Genomic DNA, 24669 nt, shown 5'->3' with positions numbered 1-24669 from the left:
CAACTCCTTAAATATTAACGACAACAATAATTATAACTTTATTCTATACGTCGACATTCATGCGAATTGCATCTCACATCGCTGAACATTGTGAACAGTTTAATAAAACTGAATGTCAAATTGCTACCACGTTTCGTCTGGGTTAATTTGTTTAACTTTAATGTTGGAATTCTATATTTTAATTGTATTCAGTATTCTTGTTATTTATTTCTGTTCGTCCCCCTGTGTTCGCGTGCCATGATTGCCGCCCGTGATGTAGACGCTGAGAATGGGCTCCCCGTAATCCCAGCTGCCCGAGTGGCCCTTTTGATCGGGGCTCCCGTTTTAGTCCCCGCTCGCATTCAGGGGCGGTCACTTTGGAGGGGGCGAAGGCTCCCCCCCCCCTCACCTCCGATTAGCACAGATGGCTACGTATGGTGCGAAAGAAGTTCAACATACATACACATGTACATACGATGCCGACCAGAGGCGAGTGCCGTGCTCGACACGTGTCTGTCCCTCGGCTCAATAATGTTTTTGCGCTTGTGGAGGCCCGGTTGGCTCGGCCGTAGAGCGAGCAGCTCGCAATCGGAAGGTCGCGGAGTTCAGCTCCCCCGGTTGGGGGTTGACTCGACCAATCATTCCTCCCGGGGGTGGGGGGAAGTCGATAGAAATGGGTACTGCCTCGAGGGGAAGACAAACAGTGGTTGCGCTGTGGAGAGACTCGCCCCCCGCCACAGGAGTGTGGAATTTCCACCACTGGCTCAGGGCTGTAAATGGCAGATAAGCACCGCCTCATTTGTCAGTTGAGCAGGAAATCTTTGACTTGCGGAGGAGGGGAAATGGGGAAGAAATAAATGATTACGTGTAACATTCATAGCACGAGTCTGGGGCAGGCACCATGGCCCTCGTGGCGGATTCTTGGGGCACGCGACCTGAATCTTCTGAAGGAGACATCTCGGCTTGCAGATAACCGTTCAAAACCATGCCGATGGAGCTATTAAGAGGCTGATCATGTTTACGGCTCGGGGAGAATGTGAAAATAGGCTGAGGCTACAGCAAAGGTTAGTGGCTCTGATTTTCGTACAGATTTTATCTGCATTATCCATGGGGGGTGGGTTTGAGAGTGTTGACACAGTGGTTAGTGCATGCCACGACAGACACGAACCCGGCCACTAAAGTTATGGCGGATCTTGGTGGCAGGCAACAACTTTTAGTTGTCGGTCCTGGGCTGCCGACTACATCAACCCACACTGACCAAGCTGGGTAAACAATGAATGGTCAAACACTCCCCGCAACTGCAGGGGCACCACAACTTATTTCACCAGGGGGAGGGGGCTGTGCAAGATATAACTGTGCCCCCCCCTCCTTTCTCTCTACTCACTTTGACTGAAATCGCTACGCATGTTTTTAACCCGTATACAATAATACGTGAGACTTTAACTATATATATTATTTTAGTTGCGCCGTGTGTTGTATTTAGAGGAAGGCAGTCTCACAGTAGCAGCATTAATAAAAAATAAATTTAAAGCTACAATTCTCACAATAAAGCTCTCGTGCGTCTTGCTTTCATGCGCATGTCAGTTCGCGAAACAATCCTGGTGGTGTTCAGTAACAAACCCCAGCAGTAGCTCTACTAGATTTACGCTGCGTGTATTTTTTCGGAAATATTAATTTTTCATTTGGAACAATGACTTTTTTTTGGCATTTATGGTTAATTGTTGGAATGTGTTTTTTTATTTACATTTTCTTCAACATTAAAAAGTGTATCTGTTGATTGGGAGGCTCCCTTGTGGCCGACTTGGCCCCCCTATGCCCCGCGTAATGCTGCCCACCCCCCCTCCTCCCCCCCACCAGTGGCGCCCTGCATGACCGACTGTTGAAAGAAAATATTTTCTGAAATTGCACTTAACATTTTAGCGAATTTCCAACTGTGTAATTAATTGCATCGTCTCTCTTTGTTGTCCTGGAGTGCTGCTCCTCGTTTAATTGTCCTAACAGGGCAATGCATATTCTTTGGGTGTTTTGGTAAAGTCACATAGATAGGTTCAAAGAAAATAACAAAATAACAAAAAACTACGACGTTTCGATCGCAACACAAGCGGTCGTCATCAGGAAAAGCGGGGTTAGCTTCTAAAGACAACTGCTTTTTTTTTGTATTTTGTCATTTTCTTTGAAGCTATCTATGCGACTTTACCGAATGACCCAGAGAATATGAATTCCTGCAGTCACGAAAGCTTTAAGTCAAGGGCAATACAATTTCATATTTGCAATTAATTGTTTTTGAACCACGTTGGAGAGTGGCAGGGCGACTCACTGTGCGATATTTTTTTTGTCAACCGTTGCCCAACACATCTCCGGTGACCCACGATGCGTCAGCTGTTGCACGAAGTGCTCGAAATGGATCTGTGATTTTCCGTTGCGAATTGCTCGCTCACTGCTACTGAGCCACCTGGCCAGATGGTGAAGGGTTGTCGCAGTGGTTTCCTGCCACTCAAAGGAGCACCGAGGCGCAGCGCGCTCATCGCCTTTTCCATCCCCAAGCCAGCGGTGGAGGTTCCACATTCCGCTCATGGGGGGTGAGTCTACCCATTAGGACAACCAAACTCTTGTTGACTTCCTCGCAAAGTGGCACTTATTTTGTCGACCCCGAATGGACGACGGGCCGGGTTAACACCCAACCAGGATTTGAACTTGCGGCCTTCCGATGGCAAGTTGCTCGCTCTGCCGCCGAGCCGCCTGGCCACGCGAATGACTAGGCGAGTGGCTCGCGAGTGGCACGCGAGTGACTCACGAGTGACCCCCCCTTTCACAAGAGCTCATGAATCGGCCACGTCCCCTGATTGTGGGAAACCCTTGAGGCACGTTGCTTGCTGCTGGCTCCCACTGAATGAATGAGGAAGAACATGTGAGGAGGACAGAGGAACCTTGGAAACAATGCCCTTGACAGCCCCAGGCAAACTAAACAAACTGCAATGTGGGCAATTATCAATGTTATGTGGTCATGCTCATTCAGCTGTGCTGGCTATAACAACACAGAATCAGAATATTTATTCATGCTGGAGGATTCATGAGCTATCAAGCCCTTTTTCACAGATGTCCATTAGGGGCACGGGCTCAAAACGTTGCAACAACAAACAATAGAAAAACACGCCAGTCGTGCAAAGTACAAGAAAGGTGAACATCACCTAAGCACGTACAAATAAAAACTAAACCATCCCCATCCTACCAGGCAAACCGTGCCGAGGTATGAACTTGTTTTTCAGAAGTAACCTGGCTGCCACAAATGTGGGAACTCTCGACCGTGCGCCCATCAACCAGGCCAACGGAGAGAGAAGATGTAGGTCGCAGTCCCCAGCGTGGAGTGCCAGGGAGAGGAGGAGGCACCAGACAGCGCAGGCCGACCGGGCTAAAGGGGAACAGTGATTGACAGGTGGCGTGGGTGACACTGCGCTGGCAGTGGTGCCATAAGCAACACCGTCGGAGCTCTCACCGACACATCCGTCAATAACCACTGCCTTAGAAAGAAAAACATTTTGTGTATACGATTGGGGATGAGAGCAGAAGGAAAGGGACAGAAGGCATCCCCGCGTATTCAATCTGAATGTGGAGCAGCTGGTAGGGCTGACGGGAACGTCTCGCCCTCGCTACAACACCGCCGCGTCGTTGAAGCTGGAGGCTCACTTTTTTTCACCCCTCTTTTTAGAATCGTATTTGGGTGTAACCTCGTTTCGGAACGCACGTTTTTTGTTTGCGGAACAAACTTTCTCGGTGAAATTGTACGGCAAGGGGATGAAAAGTCACTCAAGTCAAACTTGTTATTAGATTGCCTCCGATGTGTTCCTCAAACCTGCCTTGCAAGGTTCAGTGATGTAAAACATTTGAAACTTCCGAAGATCCGAACGATACTTGACAGCCTCTTGGATTCCATTGAAATTACATTATCTAAGTAGATAATGTTCTTTTATTCTGTGTTAAGTAGATACCACGTGGAAACATTGATAACCATGATGCAATGTGCTCGCAACGTTTTCTAATTAAAGTTTAAATACAAAATAGTTGTGGTTTTCACACCTGATGATGATTGTTTGTGTTGTAGTCGAAACGTCGTGATGATTTTATTGTTTTTAAATTTTTTTGTTATTTTATGGTTTCCCTTCTACGTGACTTTACCGAAAGAACCAAGAATATAAATCCCTGCAGTCACGAAAGCTTTAAATCAAAACAAAATAGTTTATTTCGGAATTGTTTATTATGATGTTTTGAAGGGGTTTGTCTCTTACTCGTAAGCGACTAATAGGTCCATACACTAGTTTAAGGCTGTATAAAGAAACGTGTGAATGTTAACACTATGTAACACAATGTTTATTCCTGGGTAGTAAGTGTTATTTCGTAATTGCTTATGCCTAAAAAGTATAGAAAATGGCTATTATTCCCCACAAACTTTGCTTTTGTGACCAGGACAGTGATATTTTGAAATTTACCTATTTTCAATGAGAAAACTGGCGAATTTGTGTCTTATCGTTCACATAAAGTCAGAAAAAAACACATGAATCAAAATGAACATGTATTTATACTAAAGTAATACAAAAATGACTGCAAAAGATTTAAAAGTGAGTAGTTTTTCGAGATTTACGATTATACTGTAAATCACTTTAACGAATCAACCCCCAAATGTAGTCTCCCATCATGTTCTCGTTATACTGTCCTTGGTAGCAGCATTCAATGTCCAGTATATCCTGGTGGAAGCGCTCGCCTTGCTCCTCCGAGTACGCTTCCATGTTCTCTTTGAATTTATCAAGATGAGCAAGGATGTGGACTTTGAGGGACATCCTACAGCCCATTGTGCTGTAGTTCTTCACCAGTCTCAACCAGCTCCACATAGTTTTCGACCTTGTGATTGGCCAGGAAGCCACGAACCACTGCGACAAAGCTGTCCCAAGCCGCTTTCTTCTTACTAGTGAGCTTCTTGGGAAATTCATTGCACTCCAGGATCTTCTTTATCTGTGGTCCGACAAAGACACTGGCTTTGACCTTTGCTTCAGACAGCTTAGGGAAGACGTCTTGAAGGTACTTGAAGGCTGCCAACTCCTTATCTACAGCTCTGACAAATTGTTTCATAAAGCCCAATTTGATGTGCAGTGGTGGCATCAGCACCTTCCGGGGGTCCACCAGTGGCTCCCACTTGACGTTGTTCCTCCCCACAGAGAACTCGGTCCGCTGTGGCCAGTCCTGCCTGTGGTAGTGCGCCTTGGTGTCTAAATCTTTTGTAGTGATTTTTTATTACTTTCGAATACATTCATGTTCATTTTGATTCATGTTGTTTTTTCTGACTTTACGTGAACAAAAATACACAAATTCGTCAGTTTTCTCATTGAAAATAGGTAAATTTCAAAATATCACTGCCCTGGTCACAAAAGCAAAGTTTGTGGGGAATAATAGCCATATTCTGTACTTTTGAGGCATAAGCAATTAGGAAATAATAAATTGTGACAGTGTAATTCTCGTCAGGCCCCATTGGTGTCAAGTTCAGTCTCCAATTCCTATTCTCCGCTCTGTCTCTCTGGCCTCTCTATGCCTGTGCCATCAAGAAGGCCCATCGCCCAAAGCGTTGCCTATTATATGTGTAGTGTTCGATTTCACTCAGACAACTTTTGTCTTTCTTCGAACACCGCTTTATTATTTACAACTCTCCGCATGTCCTCAATATTCCACAGTATCCATGTCGCCACTGCTCGCTCGCCGTGCTTCACTCGGCTCGCTCGCCACCTTTGTCTCTCCACTCCCCACTATTTCTGCGCTTACTCCACCGCTAACCTCTTCGTCTCTGCTCTCTGTTATCACCGTCACTATGCTCTCTCCACTGCCTACTACTTCGTCTCTGCTCTCCGCTATCACCGTCACTTTGCTCTTTCCACTGCTAACTACTTCGTCTCTGCTCTCCGCTATCACCGACGCTATGCTCTCTCCACTGCTAACTACTCTTCTCTAGCTCGCTATCGTTACGCTCTCTCTACTACAAGCTGCTTTTCTTCTTCAGCTCCGCTATCGTTATGCTCTCTCTACTGCTGGCTGCTTCTCTTCTTCAGCGCCGCTATCGTTACGCTCTCTCTACTGCTAGCTCTGTCTCCAAACTCCGTCTCCAAACTCCGTCTCAAACTCTGTCTCCAAACTCTGCCTCCAACTCTGTCTCCAAACTCTGTCTCCAAACTCCGTCTCCCCCTTCGTCTCCTCAGCTGCTCCACGTCTTGCCTCGTCCAGCCCCCAACTCCAACTCTCTACTCCCGACTCCAACTCCCGACCTTATCCCCGCTCTCATCACACCCCAATTAATTAACCCGCGTCCCAACTGCGCTTCGCGTGCCCTCTGCACCTGTTACCTTGCCAGACTTCAAGACGCCACTCCAGCCTTGACAACAACACCAACCAATCACAGCCGTCTTTGGCTCCCCCAGCTTAATTGCCCTAACATAACCTGTACTGTATGTGTCTTCGCTACAGGCTGATCCAACATGACCCGTAATGACTTTGCCTTCACAACAAGCTGACCCAACATAAGCCGTATTGTCTTTGTTTCCATGCAATCACACTGTTTGCACTACGCACCTTCCTACTCCACTACATATGTTTAACTTTTTTAGGCCACGATGTTATTGCCAAATGCCCTCTTTCCCAATAATTGGGATGTTAACCGACAGGCCTCAGCGCTTTGGGGGATACTCTACGGGAGTTGAGAAGGGAAGTACAGCTCAGTGGTTGAAACGGAGGGGGGTGGGGGTCACCGGGCCGGTGAAGCGGGGGGTGTATTTCAGAAGTTCATGTGGTCATGAAGTGGCAATTCAAACCTCGCTGAACTTTCCATTTGGCGATGTGCCGCGATGATTGGTGAGTGTTGCTGCTGACAGTACCCTGTGGCTGCGTGCAGGCCTGGCGGCCGTGTGGGAGCTGCCGTGCCTCGTTAGGCCATGCTGCAGCTTCTCCCCTTCCCTCCCACAGATAAACAACACTCACTATAACTGGGATTGGACAAATATCCCAATGCTGACAAAAAAAGTACCTGCACAGAACTCAATTGTGATGACACATTAGCAACATCAACAATGCGCCTGTCTTTGGAACAATACGCGTGGTTGTATTGTTATTATTGGTGCTCATGTTTGGCTCTTCACGCCATATTTTTTGCCTGCACCTCCGACGCGTTCTGTGCCGACATTTCCCGATCCTCCGTACGGATCGCTCTGACGCCCTTGTTGCTGCTCTCGTTCTGTGCCGACGCACCGTGGATGCCCCACCTGGGGAACTAGCTGGGTAACTGTCTTGCACGCGATTGAACATTTCGCCCCACTGCCTAAAAACTGTGGCGGGACCCTCCTGGAAACAAGCCCTGAGACTCGGTGAGGCTTTCGTAGTGAAAGCAAAGCAGCATCACGATGTGTTGTGTCTTTCAATAATAGGAAGCTTGTTTGGCCCTTAAAACCGACTGCTGGCCCCTTATAGTCTTGACTCTGTGTGGACAAAGCAAAGCTTCGCATTTCACCAGAGCCAAGGCAAATGCTGCACGCAACAAGGGGAGGGGGAGGGGTGTGCGTGCAAACAAAAGGGAACCATCGGCTGTTATTCAGCAAATGCAGCGCCCCAAAATCCGCAATTGTGCGATCGTGGCTTTCTCTCTAAGCAAATGTGAAAAATCTACGCGGTCTTTAAAATTCCGAGTTCGTGTGCAGATGTGACACAAAATCATAATTTGCATCGTTGTAGGAAAAATGTAAATCGTAAAATAGTTGAGCAGGCAATGTCTCCTACACATTTCAGTATATCCACGTAAAAAAGTATGTTTAAAGATCCGCAGTGCATGTGGGAAAAAAAGTAAGTTTTACACAGCCCATCGACCGGGTTTGACTGTACACTGTCTCATCAGCGGCCAGGCCTGCTGAAAGCAAGGACTCCGCTGCTCTTTTGGGCAGGCATCGACTGTGATGTTGACGTCTGTAAGTGTCGGGTTGCATCTTTTAACAAGGTTACATCTTTGTCGAAGACAGGGTTTGGAAATCAAACAACAAGAGACTTTTTTTCGAATTTGGTTCAAATTCCATAATTCAAGAGTCGCAGTGCACGTGCGTATGAGAGACGGTGGTCCTGAATAAACAACATCACGAAGCAGTCCTTAAAGAGCCGCACGTTGCCAACCCCCGATCTAGGACAATGAAGTAGTTTCATATTTTTTATGGCTGAGTGGTTGGTATTTGTGGCTTAGAATCAAGAGTTATGATTATGGATGAGTAGGAAGCCATGGGTTTCTGGGTGAGTAAGTGAAGGTTTATTCTGCAAATGCCTCGCCACCAAACTTTCATTCAAACAATCCAACTTTGTGAGGGAGAAAGAAAAATACCGAGAAACAAAATCAACATTTTGAAGTAAAAACTTTTCTATTCGACATGATGACCAAGCTACCGTGTCCATTCCTGTGCCTGGATCCCCCAGGGCAATGAGAGTGCCCCGGACATTGTCGCTGCTGTGCACGTATCCCGCGAGGCCTGACATGAAGAAAGCCTTCGTTGAAAATGTTCTTCTAACTCTTAACTGTAAGAGATCTACGGACGGATGTGTGTGTGTGTTGAAGTAAAACCTACTCTCATAGGTTTTACTTAAACACTGGCAAAGCAGGTCCCATGATGTAGCTGCTCAACCCCGAGCTCTCATTACTCTGATAGTGGCATTGTCTTGGTGCTGTGTGCGCCTTTTGGCGTCCTCTGGTCTAACACCGTTTTGGGACATAGTTTTAAAAGAAAGCTGTCTCTGGTGTGGACCAATCAGTTTCAAAGACAATGCGCATATATTATTAGATTGTGTTTTGTCTGCATTCTGACCACAAGCATTGTGGTTATTGCAGACATGATTCCTTGTTAAAGGTTTCAGTTTGGTGTTTTAACATCTTAACAGCTGTTTTGTTGCCAGAAAAAAAGGGGGAAAAGCTATTATCATATATTTGGTACTGGCAAAGGAGGTCCCATGATGATTAAGTAAGTCGAGCACTTCTTTTATGCTTGTAAATATTGTTCTGTTACTTTTTCTTTCAAGCGTGGCCAAAAGTCAAAGCAATTTCCTGCTCAAATGAGCATTGAAGTGGAGCTCAGATTCTGTTCAAGGCCCTGAGTCAGTGGTGGTTCCACATTCTTACGGCGTGGGTGAGCCTTATCCGCAGGATGACCACTGCTGACTTCCCCACAGAGTCTTACTCATTTTTATCATGATGGGCTGAGTATCGTCGTCTGCAATGCAACTGCGACATGGCTTGTGGCTGTGCAAGGCTCAGACCGATGGCAATGGACGGCGCGTGTATTATGCAGTCGGCCGATAATGACGATGGCATACCGTCACCTCCGTCTGTACCGTCCCTCAGGGCGGGCAGTGTGAGGGGAGCGGCCGCCGTGGGCAAGCGGCTGTCGTGGCTGCTGCTATCCACATCCCTTCTACGATGGCGAGACGCATGCCCCTTGGCAAACATTTATTTGCTTGCCATCTGTATCGTCTTGCTCGTTCATTTCTAGACTTTAATTAAAGCCGCTTGTGAAATTGACATCCGTGGCAATTGAAACACATCACAAAGTGTATTCAATTACAGCGCGTGAGGCTTATTGTTATATGAAAACGTGAAAATAATAAAGACAGGGATCTTTCTGGTTTATTAAAATATCTGGCTGTGTATTTCGAGCAACGGAAGTCTTTCACACATTATCTATGAGAGTGTCACTTATCACGGCCACGCTTATTTACCTCCCCCATGATCCTTCACTCCAGCAGCGACTCTGCTGCCTGTTCCGAGCTCGCAACAATTTCACTCCAGACGGTCACGGCATCGCACGGCACTTTCAGACGTGCTTCCGCCTGGAACGTTTTCTTCCGACATTCATAAGCCTGTATATGCGTGTGTATACGAGTCAATTACGCCTTTGCTGTGCGCGAGTCGAGCGACACTGGTGGAGGCCCTTGCAAGTGAGATGTGTCCACGCTCCAGTGATGTAATCCTGGTGAAATGTTCTTGTTAGAGCTCCAGTTAGAATGAGCCTGTTCCACGGTGCCACTCGCACGCAAGCAGCCCAGGGAATCACGGCGGGCACCCAGGGCATCACGGCGGGCATCACGGCGGGCACCCAGGGCATCACGGCGGGCACCCAGGGCATCACGGCGGGCACCGAGGGCATCACGGCGGGCACACAGGGCATCACGGCGGGCACCCAGGGCATCACGGCGGGCACCCAGGGCATCACGGCGGGCACCCAGGGCATCACGGCGGGCACTGCAGGCATCACGGCGGGCATCCAGGGCATCACGGCGGGCACCCAGGGCATCACGGCGGGCACCCAGGGCATCACGGCGGGCACCCAGGGCATCACGGCGGGCATCGCGGGCATCACGCGCGTCTGCCACGTGCCCTCCGGTCTCGGTGGCCGGGCAGCTCGGCTGGCTTTCTCACCGTCCTCAGCGAAACGGAGCAGCAGTAGCAGCAGTAGCAGCAGTAGCAGCAGCAGCAGTAGCAGTAGTAGCAGCTCCTCTTCCTCAGCAGTAGCAGCAGTAGCAGTAGCTCCTCTTCCTCAGCAGTAGTAGCAGCAGTAGCAGCAGCAGTAGCAGCAGCAGTAGCTCCCCTGCTGTTGCTGTGGCCTCCTCGCCCTCCTCACTCTCCTCGCCGAGTTTCCGCCTCTGTCTGGCGCCGCGTCCGCCCACCTCGCAAGGCTCAAATGAGAAGCGGTGACCCCGTTGCAGCCAGTGCAAAGATCTCCGTCTTATTTTCATTTATTTTTTACGCCTTCACCAAGGCGCTGAGCAAACAATCAACTCTTTTGTACGGCAGAATAGTGCGATGACATGGGTTGACGAGAAGGGATGGTAGTGCGTGATGAATATGATGATGCATGAAATAAACGATGGTGAAAGCGACAGTCAGTGGTCGATGACGAATGAGTGTGATGGATGGGTAGGGAAGTTGCAAAGAGGGATGGAGTTAGTGATGGGGAAGGAAGGGGGAAGGGGAGTTGGAGTAAGCGACGGAAAATAGTGAGTTTTAACGGAAGAACGAAAAATAGTGTGGCTGATTGTTTGACATGTAGAGGCAGTTGCTAAAAACTATACTCAACTATTTCTATTTGATCAGGTAAGGTCCACGGCTATGTAGCTCTTTTTTAGAAGCGACCTAGCCACAAATGACAGCTCAACAAAGTTGCTTACCACGTGTAAATGTATCGCAGCCAAATACTCTTAAATGCGTGATGTTGATTCTAAATGTGGAGGGGAAAACCGGAGGACCCAGAGAAAAATTCACACGACCATGGGGAGAGACATGCAAATTCCAAATATGCAACAGACATCAGGGTAGAAATCGAACCCACGACCTAATTTATACCAGGTTAGGTAGTTAACATCTCAACACCGTGGCACCAGAGTGAAGGGGCCAGATAAAAACTTAACAACATTTTTTTTTATTTTACCAAGTAAGGACCACTGAGCTATGTAGCTCTTTTTCATAAGCGACCTGGCCACAAATGATAGGTCAACAAAGTGGCTTATCTCGTGGAAATGTATTGCATCCAAATACTCTTAAACGCAAGTTGATTCTAAATGTGGAGGGGAAAACCATGGGGAGAGAGCGAAAGAACACAGACTCCAAATATACAGCAGGCGTCAGGGTTGGGATCGAACCCACAACCTCCTGTGTACCAGATGAGGTAGTTAACATCTCGACAGCGTGGCATCGGTGTGAGGGGTCCAGATCGAGCAACGGTCAGGCCTGCCTCCTTGCTCTCATCCCCGATAGCCGATGTGCTGCTCCCATTGTGGGAATTCGCAAACCGTCCGAAATGATTCCACTGCGATAAGCGAGTGACGTCTGTTTTCTAATGTGCTCTTTCGGTTGTGACGCATGCACGAGCCTTATGAATGGCCCCTGTAACTTCGGCTAACGTGGCAGTTCACGATGCAGAACATCGCTGTGCTTCTTTCACGCCGGACGTCGCCAACCGTGTTCATGCGCCAGCTACGATAAGCGCACTCCGTTTTGTGTGTTGGACGTGCATGCAGTGCGGGGTCACGCGCTCTGTGGTTTGATTTGAATCTGAACGTTTGCGAGTCCTGGGATGAATGCGGTGTCGCTTGATACCGCTCCTTTGCTGCCTGTGTCTCTACGGCCCGCATCTCCCTCGGGTGCCGGGGTGGCACGGCGTGCTGTCATCCCGTCGACCCGGCTGGCAGCGGTGGCCAGTGATATCTGAGCCGAGCCTCGGGCCCCGCTTCGCCGACCTGTATTGACCAGTGTGGTGAAGTATGGTCAAACGACTCCTATGATCAACACTTGCGGGGTGAGTGGATTGACAAAGGGCTGTAAATTATTAGCATTGTTGTATCCACAGTTATGATGGCCAGCTGCTCCAGATTTGACCGTCTAATAGTCTTGAATAATTTTTCATGCTTTCCCATTTGGCGCCCTATCCTGTTGTACAAATCCCTTGGTGCGTTTTGAGCCAATACAAACACACAGCTATGAGTTACCTGGGGATTCCGTGCTTTGCAAATGCATGTTACCTTCATCAATATATTATATGTGGCTTTACTTTCACGCATCCATTGCGTGCACGTTATTTTTGTTTTATTTATCCACAAAAGCCTCGCTATTTTTCAAATGGTTCAGGTCTTTGTATTGGATGTTTCACCACATACTTGATATATATATAGTGTGGGAGAAAACAAGAATACTTAGAGACGAACTGTGTGAATTGGTAAGCAATGCCCACACAGAGTGGTTAGTAACTTAGTTTTCGTTATCATGATAATATTACACAGAACATATTGTTAATTTTGCGTCTCTGAGGCATCGCAGGAAAGTTGGATGAGCAAATAAACCTGGCGCCGCGATGATATCACCGCTTTTTGCTAGCCGTAGAACAAAGACGGTCACCGCATCGCGCTTTATGGATGCGCTCCTGTGGCCGTCTGGAACGCTCTTTCGATATTAGGAAGGCACTGGAGCTATGCAATTTTATATCGTCTAGATTGACAAACACCCCCGATTAGCACAGTTGGCTACGTACGGTGCGAAAGAATAGGTTGAACATACATACGTACAAGACGTACATACACACCCCAAACACCCGGGGAGGCACGCTTCCGCTCAGACACAATCGGCTCACAGCGGTGTTCCACCAGTCCCAACGTAGGAAAGAAGAAGTTCAACGTACGTACATAGTACAACCCCCTCAACGATGTAGAAAATGACTTCCCAGGGGAGCCTCGCTGAGTCTCGAGACTCTCTGTGACGAGGGTCCTGTGTGGCGGCATCGGGGCCTGTACATTCAGGAGAGTTTGTGCCTTGTGGGGAGAAAAAAAAACTACCGTAGAATCCAACAAGGAAAACCCATGCCGCAAATCTGTGACGCCTGGAAATCTCTCGTGGTCATCCATTGATAACAACCAACCAGGATCAGCCTGCTTGGCTTTCAAGATCTGGCGCGTGTAGGCTGATTTGGCAGAAGCGACAGATGAGTTCAGAATCCGAATTTTTATTTATCCTCGAGAAATCCGATGAGCTATGAAGCTCTTTTTCACGGATGTCCAGTCGGGGCGGGTCAGAACGTGACAACAACAATCAGTAAAAAACCATTCATCGCCCCAACTTGCCATGTGCACGGGGCACACACAAACACGGGGATGGATATTGTGGAAAAAGCTGAGGGGGGGTGGGCGTGGGGGGGACAAGACCCAATTTTATTTTGCTGCAACGCAACAGAGGCCTCGACGGTCCCCCGCTGCTGGTGCTCCACGCCGCGCCCCATTTGCCACGCCACGCCGGTGCCGCCGCACCCGGGTGACAAATGCCGAGCGCTCCGCATGCCGGCATTGCGACCCGCTCGGTCGGGCGTGTGCCCCCTTCTTGCAGGCCGTGTTATTTCTGTTTTCATGCTGCAGCGCACCGTGTGTGTGTGTGCGCGAGTGCTTCTGAGGTTTCGGTTGCACGTGCGCGTGGCTACGTGAACCCCTTTGTGAAGGTAGCCGCGCAAAGTGAATTATTTCGTACCGCGAGCAAGGTATTGGATTCGGGCGTGCGAGGGCACGTTGAATTCCACTCCGTAATTTACGTGTGTGGATACATTGACGTACTCCATTGAGTTCCGCAGTGCTCATAGATTAGACTAATGTGGGCTGTGCGCTCTCTCCTACGTGATGCTTAGTTATTGCTCATTTAATTATCCATTGTATTTATTATGAGGTCGTAACTCAATGATCCACCAGCAATCTTCTCCGGTTAGTGCACGGCTGCGTTTCCATTTGCTTTCATTTCCTTCGTTGAGACATCACGGTAAATAAATAAATATAAATCCTTGCCGTTTAATTTATCGTGACGTCTACACGAAGGATAAGAAGTCATCGTGAGCAACCTCACAGCGTCCTCCGTACGTGAGGCCTCTGTTCTTCGTTCCACACATGGGCCCCACACACGGGCCCCACACACCAGCCCCACACACGCTCACTGCGCTGTGGGTCACCGTCTTCCACGGTCCCACGTGTGGAAGAGGCGTGCGTGGGGGGGACCGGTCGTCGGTCGGAAGCTGTCGGTGATGGAGCCACCACCACAGCTTTGTTGGCGGAACAGAGCCGCAGCGGTGGGGCCCTCGGCGACGCTTGTGGTTAGGAACCTCGCTACGACTCTGCAGCGTGTGCAAAGCGCTCTTTGGCTCACCCCGCTTCGGTCCAATTGCGTCGCGCCGATCCAAGATTTGTTTCTGGGATCTCGGACGACTTAGTTGGAGGGCCGTGCAGGCCTAGGTGTAGATGTAAAAGTGTTCTTTGTATAATCGCACATCTGAGTTGAAGTGTGTCAGAGTTACTTGTTTAATTGTTTTTCGAAGCCCATAAAAAAACTACTCTGTCTATTTGAAACATTGCATTTTTAAAAGTTTTGGACTTCCTCATGTATGGATGGATGCATGTGTGTGTGTGTGTGGGGAGCGGTGGTGTAGCGGTTAGCACGCTGCGGTACGAACCCGGTGATCCAATTTCGATTCCCGCTCATGGCCAACACCAGTGTTGATTATCAGAACCGGTCCTGGGCCTCCCTTAAATCAACTCAGCCTCAAATGAGTACCTGGTGCAGTGTGTCGTAACTGTCGCCACTGGGGAGACAAAGGCATGGTGTCACCCACCCCCTCGTGTGCCATTCTGGCCTTCATAGGTGCTCGCTAACAATCTGTTAAGGCTACATTGGGGGGGGGGGTGTCTGTCTTTGTGTCTGTGTGTGTTATGTGTGGTATTAAAGTTGTAAGCTGGCAGACTAATTCCCACTTGCAGGCTGATGCTGAGTCGCCTCATGCCACGAAGGTACAGCTGGCACTGGGGGTTCCCTTTGAACGTGTGAGGTAATATCAAACGCAAGACGCTGTGGTTTTGCCGAGGCCTTCGAGGCCTATAAATGCAAATATTGTTACTTTTAGTAGTATTGGCAGAAGAATTAAATGTTAAACGTGAAACGGAGGTAAGCGTTTTGCCAGTCAGGCGTTGCTGCTGAAGAGCCGTTTGGTTTAAATGCCGTCTGCTTCATTGGCAATAATCTTTTTTTTCAATTTGCCAATTCCGTTGTTCTTATATAAAACGGCTAAAGCAAAAGGTGTCCACATAATATGATTTTTTTATTTCCTTAAGCCGTGCTCATGGCAGCAGAGAGGCATTGGCTCTCTTATCACGGTGGCGTTGGGGTTCATGGGTCAGTTGTTTTAGGCCAGTGACTTTAAGCATCCCATAATCTGCAATTAGGTTCCTTTTGACACTGAAAGGCTCAGATGTTTGTCCTCGTGCAGAATTCCAATTGGAAGGTTATGTCGGCCTTCATTACAGGTCCCACACACGCGTGGTATCCAATTTTATAGTGGGAATTGTCCCGGCTTCATGTATTTGCACTCCTAGCGTACGTCTGGCCTCGCCTCACTTGAACGCTGCATCCATCCGTCCGGGCGTCTGGTCCATCCCTCGTCTCTCTGTCGACCCTCCTGACTCGCGCCTCCCGTTCCGTGCCGCACAGTCGCTCCGTCGACACCCCTGCCCTGCGTGCTCCTGCTCGCGTTGTTACATCGTTCATAAGCAGTGCGTCATCCTTCTTGTTGTTTCTCAACATGGAAATGCACCGATGAATACACGTGGATTAACGATCATTGGTTGGTGGTAGAGCGGTGGCCTGTGAGTGCAGTGCACTAATCACAACCTTCGGCAGACGTGTATGGGCTCTTAATAGTGCCAAGTCTTAAAATCGCACGCTCGTAAAATGTAAAAATGTGCCCAGTTGACGCTCAGAGGTGAGCGTGCCCGTGGCATCGCTCGGCGGTTTGGTGTGCGCGCAGCTGAGCGATGGTCCGAAGCCTTCTGAAGACTGGCATTTGAGATTACGAACGCGCTCGCCTCTTACGGTTCATGATAGTCGGGCGGCGTAGTTATAGCGCGCGTCTATACTTAGAGACGCTTCGCCACACGCCGGCCTACAGGCGGCAGGGCGAGTGGCTCGTAATCGGAAGTGTGCGAGTTCTCATCCTGGCTGGGGTGGTTGACTCAACCCTCTGGGGTTAATATAATTTGTACCAATTTGTGGAGAAGTCAACATTGGTTTATGAACATACTCACCCCTGCCAATGCGGAATTTCCACCACCGGCTCTGCAGGGCTGTAAACGGGAGGTAAGCACCACCTTAACGCCCATTTGAGCCGGGGGATCTCTTTGGCGAAAGCTTTTTCATATTGCCGATTGGCTGCGTGTGGGTGTATGCGCAGCGTTACAAACCGTCTGTGTGTTTGTGTGCAGCTGCAGATATTGTTTTGCGGATGGACACTCGATGCACCTGTGAACACAAAGGGCTCGCGTTTCTGACTCATTACGATTGCCGCGCTCTCTCTCTCCCCCAGGCTGCTGCGCCGTCTCCTTCCCGAATCCCCTCCCGCACGTCCGCTCGGTGAGTCGCCTGCTTCACGCAATGCGATCATTTCCCTCTACCTGCGTTTTCTTTTTCGAGATGCGTTTCACGCGTGATGGAATACCTGTTCAATACACGGGCGTTGGATTTTCATAGGCAATTTTTTTTTTGGGGGGGGGGGGGGAATCGTAGCTCGATTTTCAATTATATTTAGATCTCTGCTTGTCCCCATTGAACAATTGACACGTCTGGATCACTTTGTTAACGTTTGGAAATGTATTCTGAATTTTAAATTCTATTTTCCTATCGGATTCAGTTTTCTTATGTGTCTGGCCTCATCTGGTGCTAGTAGTGCCAGACATTTTATATTTTTTACTTATTCAGCCCATGTATCTCATTTGTCTCACCTGTCGGAGCTCCCTCGGAGGTGATATGTTTGCCTCGTTCGTCCGATCTGTCTTATCGGTTTCACCTGTCGCTGGGGTCTCGTCCAATCCCTCCTCTCACGTCTCCCCCCCCCCCTCACACAGCGCTCCCGTCTTGCACACGCGTGTTCCCAATGCCGCACGGCCGATCCGTTTTCACGCCCATTGATAAACAGTCGTGCAATTACAGTGTGTACTCTATTTGCTTATTTACATGGTAAAGCTACGCTGAGTCTGAAGACTCGTATTGAGGAGGGCCCTGCTACATTGGGGCGTTTGGCCAACAGCAGTTGTTACACTGCACGTTTTTAGCAACGGCAGGGAGCCGTGAAACCCGGAGGAAATCCTCGCAGAATGAGAGGAGGACATAGAGACTTTCCCCATTGAGGACTTGAACCAAGGTCCTCCTGACTGAGACACAAGCGTTACCAAGGCACCACCCTGCTGCCCAGATTTAAATTGTTAATTTGAAGAGTGTTCTTGTTGTTGTTCTTCAATATTGAAATGCACTGATGAATACACGCGGACAATGGCCGTGGTTTTGAAGTCGTGGGGAGGCCCGCGAGTGTACTGTGTTTTTCTCAACCATCGCTAGATGTGTACAGGTTCTTAACAGCAAAGTATTCAAATCTAATGGCTGTCATTCATTGTCAACGAGCAGCATCTCAAACACGTCCACAGTGACCCGCGGGGCGGTGAACTCGCCACCCCGGCACTGCGTATATCATCAGCACGTGGGGAACACGCCGGCTGGCCGGGCTCGCGAAGGAGAGATCTCACAGCGCATCGGGTTCAAGGTCACGGTCTAGAGATCATCACAGTCAATGGCGTGGATGCCACAACACCTCACCATTGATGCATTTCTGCCGTTAAGCAGCTGACACCCGACCTCCAATGTCGCTCTTCCAGTGTCCTGCCATCTGGCTCGACGTGTCTCCTTTGGGCGCCGAGCCCCCGAGTGTCCACTCCAATATCTGCCTCCGTGGCCAGTCTCCTCCATTCTGCTTACGGGTATCGGGGTGGCGCAGCGGGGGCAACCCTTGTGCCTCACAGCAAGCGTCGTCTGGGTTCGAATCCTGACTCGGGTGCCTTTGTGTGTGCGGTTCACATGTTCTCCCTCTGTTCTGCATGAGTTTCCTGTATCCTCCGGGCTCGGACAGTCTGGGAATTGGCAGCTGTGTTTGAGTGGAAGGAATTTGTTTTGTACCAAACTATATTATGGTTTATTGCACAGTTTTGATTGGCACGAGATTGCCTAAGAAATATATCCGGGATTGGCTTGTGGGAAAAGAATGGAAACCTGGCAAGGATAATGCAATATGATAAGGCCTGAACTAACCCAATTTGAAAACAGTAAACAAAAAAATACGAAGTAAGTAGGTGAAATTTTCGTTGTAAGCATTAACTGTTCATAGAATTTTGATGAAATAGCATGGCATGTAGTGGTTGTAATTATTGAAAAGAGGGATTTATTTCGGATTTTTTTATTTATTTTGCTTTGAAATTGCAAAGAATGAAAACTCACAAAGCCCTGTGCTCGTTGTATTTGTATTTATTGCCGGGTTTATTTGGCGGTAATTGCAGCAGATGTGTAATTGCAATAAACTCAGAGCATCCGGCGCTTAGTTTGTAGCTTGGAAACAATCGCATAGCAGGTGTGCACATCCAGCATGAGCAGATGCTTCTCCTAACGATGAGCAGTTTCCTCTCTCCGCGCGGCTTGAATGTGCCCAGCAAACGCTCACCCTCGACCGCAGCCGGGATAGCGACACTCCGCATCGGTCTGCTCAAATTTGGATTTGTTTACGGATGCTACATTATTTACCGAGGCTACCGTGAGGATGAAAAATGCACTGGCGCTTTTCACGACACGTGGGTTTCCCACGCGGGTCTTCTGTCCCTTGCTCGCTCAGCGTGTTCCATGCTCATCGTGTCCCCCGCTCGCTCAACGCGTCCCCCGCTTGCTCAGCGTGTCCCCCGCTCGCTCAGCGTGTCCCTCGCTTGCTCAGCGTGTCCCCCGCTCAGCGTGTCCCCCGCTCAGCGTGTCCCCCGCTCGCTCAGCGTGTCCCCCGCTCAGCGTGTCCCCCGCTCAGCGTGTCCCTCGCTCAGCGTGTCCCCCGCTCAGCGTGTCCCCCGCTCAGCGTGTCCCCCGCTCGCTCAGCGTGTCCCCCGCTCAGCGTGTCCCCCGCTCAGCGTGTTCCCCGCTCAGCGTGTCCCCCGCTCGCTCAGCGTGTCCCCCGCTCAGCGTGTCCCCCGCTCAGCGTGTCCCCCGCTCGCTCAGCATGTCCCCCGCTCAGCGTGTCCCTCGCTCAGCGTGTCCCCTGCTCAGCGTGTCCCCCGCTCAGCGTGTCCCCCGCTCAGCGTGTCCCCCGCTCGCTCAGCGTGTCCCCCGCTCAGAGTGTCCCCCGCTCAGCGTGTCCCCCGCTCAGCGTGTCCCCCGCTCGCTCAGCGTGTCCCCCGCTCAGCGTGTCCCTCGCTCAGCGTGTCCCCTGCTCAGCGTGTCCCCCGCTCAGCGTGTCCCCCGCTCAGCGTGTCCCCCGCTCGCTCAGCGTGTCCCCCGCTCAGCGTGTCCCCCGCTCAGCGTGTCCCCCGCTCGCTCAGCGTGTCCCCCGCTCAGAGTGTCCCCCGCTCAGCGTGTCCCCCGCTCAGCGTGTCCCCCGCTCGCTCAGCGTGTCCCCCGCTCAGCGTGTCCCTCGCTCAGCGTGTCCCCTGCTCAGCGTGTCCCCCGCTCAGCGTGTCCCCCGCTCAGCGTGTCCCCCGCTCGCTCAGCGTGTCCCCCGCTCAGCGTGTCCCCCGCTCAGCGTGTCCCCCGCTCAGCGTGTCCCCTGCTCAGCGTGTCCCCCGCTCAGCGTGTCCCTCGCTCGCTCAGCGTGTCGGAGTCATCGAGGCATGCCCGTCACCTCGCTCGTACGTCCTGATGAGTGGCGGCACGGTCCGCCCCCAAGCCGTAGCGATTCAGCCCAGAGGCCGGAGGGGGCCCTGTCGGCCCATGTGTGCGCATTCCATGCTCAATTCAAGACCCGTCATGGACTCTTTTCTATCACAACTTTGAGAGTGCTGCTTGTTTGTTCTTTTTGTTGTCGATTTTTTGGCCCTTTGGGGGCCGTATTCGGCAGCTGCGTTTAAAATGAGACACATGTGCAGGATACCTCATCTCCCGCAGTGCACGTTTTTGGTACTGCACTTATCGGTGTCCTCGCTCGGATCAGACGCAGGACCTTGTTTTGCAGGGGTGATGTTGCGAGTGTAGTGGGTCCAACCGAGTCACAGACTCGTTCCTTTTTAGAGGCAACACATTTATTTGTAACACCGTAACACAGAGGGGTAACTGCCCCTTTACCAGATACAGCCTAGGGTGGTGACCACCCAGCTAACTACACTACACGGAGGAGTTACTGCTACGAAGGGTCGGACCCTCTCACTCGGGTCTCCGACCACGCCGTTGCCTCGTAGGACGAAGAGCTTCCCGCTAACGAAGAGAGCCCGGTCCCTCTCAGGGACCCGCCTTATATCCCTCTCCGGGCGGGGCCGCTCCGCCCTCGGCCCCGCCCGCCTTCTTGAACATTCTCGTTCCCTCTACAACATTCTCAAGAGCTCTCCCCGGACACGTGATCACCCAACCAGAGTGCCGTGGCCCGGGGCAACCCTGCCCCTGGGCTCACACTCACCCCTCCCCCTCGGGGGAGCCCCCACCACACGCTGTGCGTGGTGCCCGCACTATCCAAGTGCTCGCCAAGCCCCGCTAGGGCTGGTGTCACACACAGCCACCCACACGGTGCTGTCCACGCTAGGGCTGGTGTTACACACAGCCACCCACACGGTGCTGTCCACGCTAGGGCTGGTGTTACACACAGCCACCCACACGGTGCTGTCCACGCTAGGGCTGGTGTTGCACACAGCCACCCACACGGTGCTGTCCACGCTAGGGCTGGTGTTACACACAGCCACCCACACGGTGCTGTCCACACTGGGGCTGGTGTCACACACAGCCACCCACACGGTGCTGTCCACGCTAGGGCTGGTGTTACACACAGCCACCCACACGGTGCTGTCCACGCTAGGGCTGGTGTCACACACAGCCACCCACACGGTGCTGTCCACGCTAGGGCTGGTGTCACACACAGCCACCCACACGGTGCTGTCCACGCTAGGGCTGGTGTCACACACAGCCACCCACACAGTGCTGTCCCCGCTAGGGCTGGTGTTACACACAGCCACCCACACGGTGCTGTCCACGCTAGGGCTGGTGTTGCACACAGCCACCCACACGGTGCTGTCCACGCTAGGGCTGGTGTTACACACAGCCACCCACACGGTGCTGTCCACACTGGGGCTGGTGTCACACACAGCCACCCACACGGTGCTGTCCACGCTAGGGCTGGTGTTGCACACAGCCACCCACACGGTGCTGTCCACGCTAGGGCTGGTGTTACACACAGCCACCCACACGGTGCTGTCCACACTGGGGCTGGTGTCACACACAGCCACCCACACGGTGCTGTCCACGCTAGGGCTGGTGTTACACACAGCCACCCACACGGTGCTGTCCACGCTAGGGCTGGTGTCACACACAGCCACCCACACGGTGCTGTCCACGCTAGGGCTGATGTCACACACAGCCACCCACACGGTGCTGTCCACGCTAGGGCTGGTGTCACACACAGCCACCCACACGGTGCTGTCCACGATGTAGGAACATCGAACGGCACGACCCTTCCGGGCCGGCACCATGCAGTGATGATGTCACTACACTAGCATGAGCATCATCATCGTCGTCGTCGTCGTCGTCCATGGTCAATCCACTGCCGGATGAAGGTCTTCGCACAAGCCACCGGCCATCTCTCATAATTTTGCAACACTCCATCCAGCAGCTGCGCACGAACTGATCGACGAGTCTCCACCTCTTTTCGCCTCTCCGTGTGCTGTGAAGAAAGAGCGGTTGGCCACAATGCCGCCTATCGTAGACTGTTTTTTGAACGCCCGCAGTGTTTTTAAGCGAATGTTTTGGGGGGGGGGGGGGGGGGTTTCCATCATGAATGTCAATGCACCTGCCTAGAGATGGTTTATGGAAACGATTTGAATGATCGTGATCTTGGTGACATCTTGACTCTGAAACGGTGCGAACGAAAGGGACGCGCTCATTTGCCGCGGCAGTGGAAGCTGCTTCGGGTTTTTCTAGCAGCGCTAGGGCTTAATGCACGCACACACAAAGACGAATATTTACTGTATAGCCTTTACCAGACTGTTAGGGCAAGTGCTGGCAGTGAGCACGTGTGAAGGCCGGAACGGTACGCGAGGTGGCCAACACCACGCCCGGCCGCCTTTGTCTCCCCAGAGGCGATGCTTACACACCGCGCCAGGCACTCATTTGAGGCTGAGTCGACCTAGAGGAGGCCCATTACCGGTTCAGATAATCGTCACTGATGTTGGCTATGAGCGGGAATGGAACTCGGGTCACCGGGTTTGTAGCGCGGCACGCTAACCGCTACACCACCGCTCCACACGCAGACGCACACTCACACACGTACACACACTGACACGCACACACACACACACACGTGCACGCACACACACACACACACGTACACACACACACGTACACACACACGTGGCTTTGCCGACACTCGCCGTTAACTCTTCAGCCTTCCTAGCTCGTGCGAAAGAGGACAATTTAATTAAGCGGTTAAGCCATGTGACAAATTTAGTGTCATATCTGCCAACTGCAACACAAACAATGACCTTCTGATGTAACCTTTATAGTACCGGCCATTGATTATCTAAACGGTTAGAGAGGATAGCAGTGTATCCATGTCCTCAAACCAGTCGGGGTGAATGATGATCCAGCACTCGCTAATTCGTCCGGGTAAAGTCGCTCACCGGCCGTCAGTTGCCGCCGTGCCCACGCTTCTTTTGCGGCTACCATGGTTAAATCTTTCGCTCGGTGAACGTGCCCATTGATTCCTCCACCCGTGTTCAGCAGACGGACTGTTTCACTTCCTCCGCACTCCGTTCAACCACCAAAGATAAGAGAAAGACAAAGATCCCCAGTATAGCCTGTAACAGACTGTTGGGGCAAGTGCTGTTAGCGAGCACCTATGAAGGCCGGCACGACACACGAGGGGGTGGGTGGCCAACACCGCGCCCGGCCGCCTTTGTCTCCCTCGTGGCGATGTTTACACACCGAACTAGGTACTCATTTGAGGCCGAGTTGACCTAGGGGAGGCCCAGGACCGGTTCAGATAATCATCACTGGTTTTTGCCGCGAGTGGGAATCGAACTTGAGTCACCGGATTCGTAGCGCAGTGCGCCAACCACTGCGCCACCGCTCCTTGTAACGATTTAGGTAGCCATGACGATTGGACGAAGCAGCGGGCTGCATAAGTGAGAACAATACACGTTCGCTCCGCGTGCACCAATGCGCGTTTAGAGTGTTTTTCTGTGATAAATGTCCACGTGATTAGCCGACACTTTCATTGAGCTATCATTTGTGGCCAGGTCGCATATGAAAAATGAGCTTTATAGCGCAGTGGGCCTTACCTGATCAAGTTAAAACATAGTCGAGATCACTATTCTCAAGGCCACAGGGGTCCATTGCCTTACTTTTGCAACAGCTCATAAACGCATCTGCTCAATTATGCAAGAGGTGTCATAATTCGCAGAAAAACATGCACAGGCTAAGTGATGCTTTCAGGTATTAGGGAGACGAATGGCTCACGTGTGTGTGCATTGTGTTTACGTGCCGGGGGGGCCCCCGTGGAAGTTGCGGTGGCTGCGTTGGCATCTCCTGGTTGACTCGCTCACCCACCTCCAGGAACTCACAATCCGCATGTGGCGGCTTCCCGTGCCGTCTGGGTAAGACGGCGGCGGCGGCGGCGGCGCTATTAACGTCGCTGGATTCAACAACTTTTTTTTAAAATTGTGCTAAATTGAGAAGCATCCCAAACACGGTTGTGGCTACGCAGATATACTTTGAACATTTTTTAAATCTCAGTGGGATATCGTTTGGTTATAGGGCATTGTTAGAGTTGTCACAGTCTGCATTTGTAATGTATTAGCGTGCGATAATCATATCTTTGTGTTTCTCCATGGAAGCGTAACCAGGGCGTGTGGACAATCCCTTTTTAATCATGGACGTTTTATTTTTCATTTGTTTGGCGAATGCTGCCGCGGTGTTAACCGGTCAGCGGCACTGGACTTGCAGAGCAGAGGTTGCGGGGACCGATTCCATCTCCCGGCGAGACAGTTGAAACAATTTGAAGGCCTTTCTTGCATCTGCCGTGAAAGCTCATTTCTTTAGAACTACTTGTTGTTGTGTTCAGTTTGTTG

General features: G+C 50.9%; 1 protein-coding gene across 1 annotated transcript in view; it reads left to right on the top strand.

Moving 5' to 3' along the window:
• Positions 1-24669, top strand: part of ODF1 (outer dense fiber of sperm tails 1) — a 350860-nt gene that overhangs the window by 201603 nt on the left and 124588 nt on the right. The window contains exon 7 of the mRNA XM_076071399.1: positions 16911-16957. Coding sequence (XP_075927514.1) covers positions 16911-16957 — 47 coding nt within the window. The remainder of the gene's footprint in view (positions 1-16910; positions 16958-24669) is intronic.

The sequence above is a fragment of the Petromyzon marinus genome, chromosome 33 (assembly GCF_048934315.1).
Source record: "Petromyzon marinus isolate PM22_M1 ecotype Great Lakes invasive population chromosome 33, UKy_Petmar_22M1.pri1.0, whole genome shotgun sequence".
In the NCBI taxonomy this organism is placed as follows: domain Eukaryota; kingdom Metazoa; phylum Chordata; class Hyperoartia; order Petromyzontiformes; family Petromyzontidae; genus Petromyzon; species Petromyzon marinus.
Note: the sequence above shows the minus strand (reverse complement) of the source record. Positions and strands in the feature narration are given on the sequence as shown.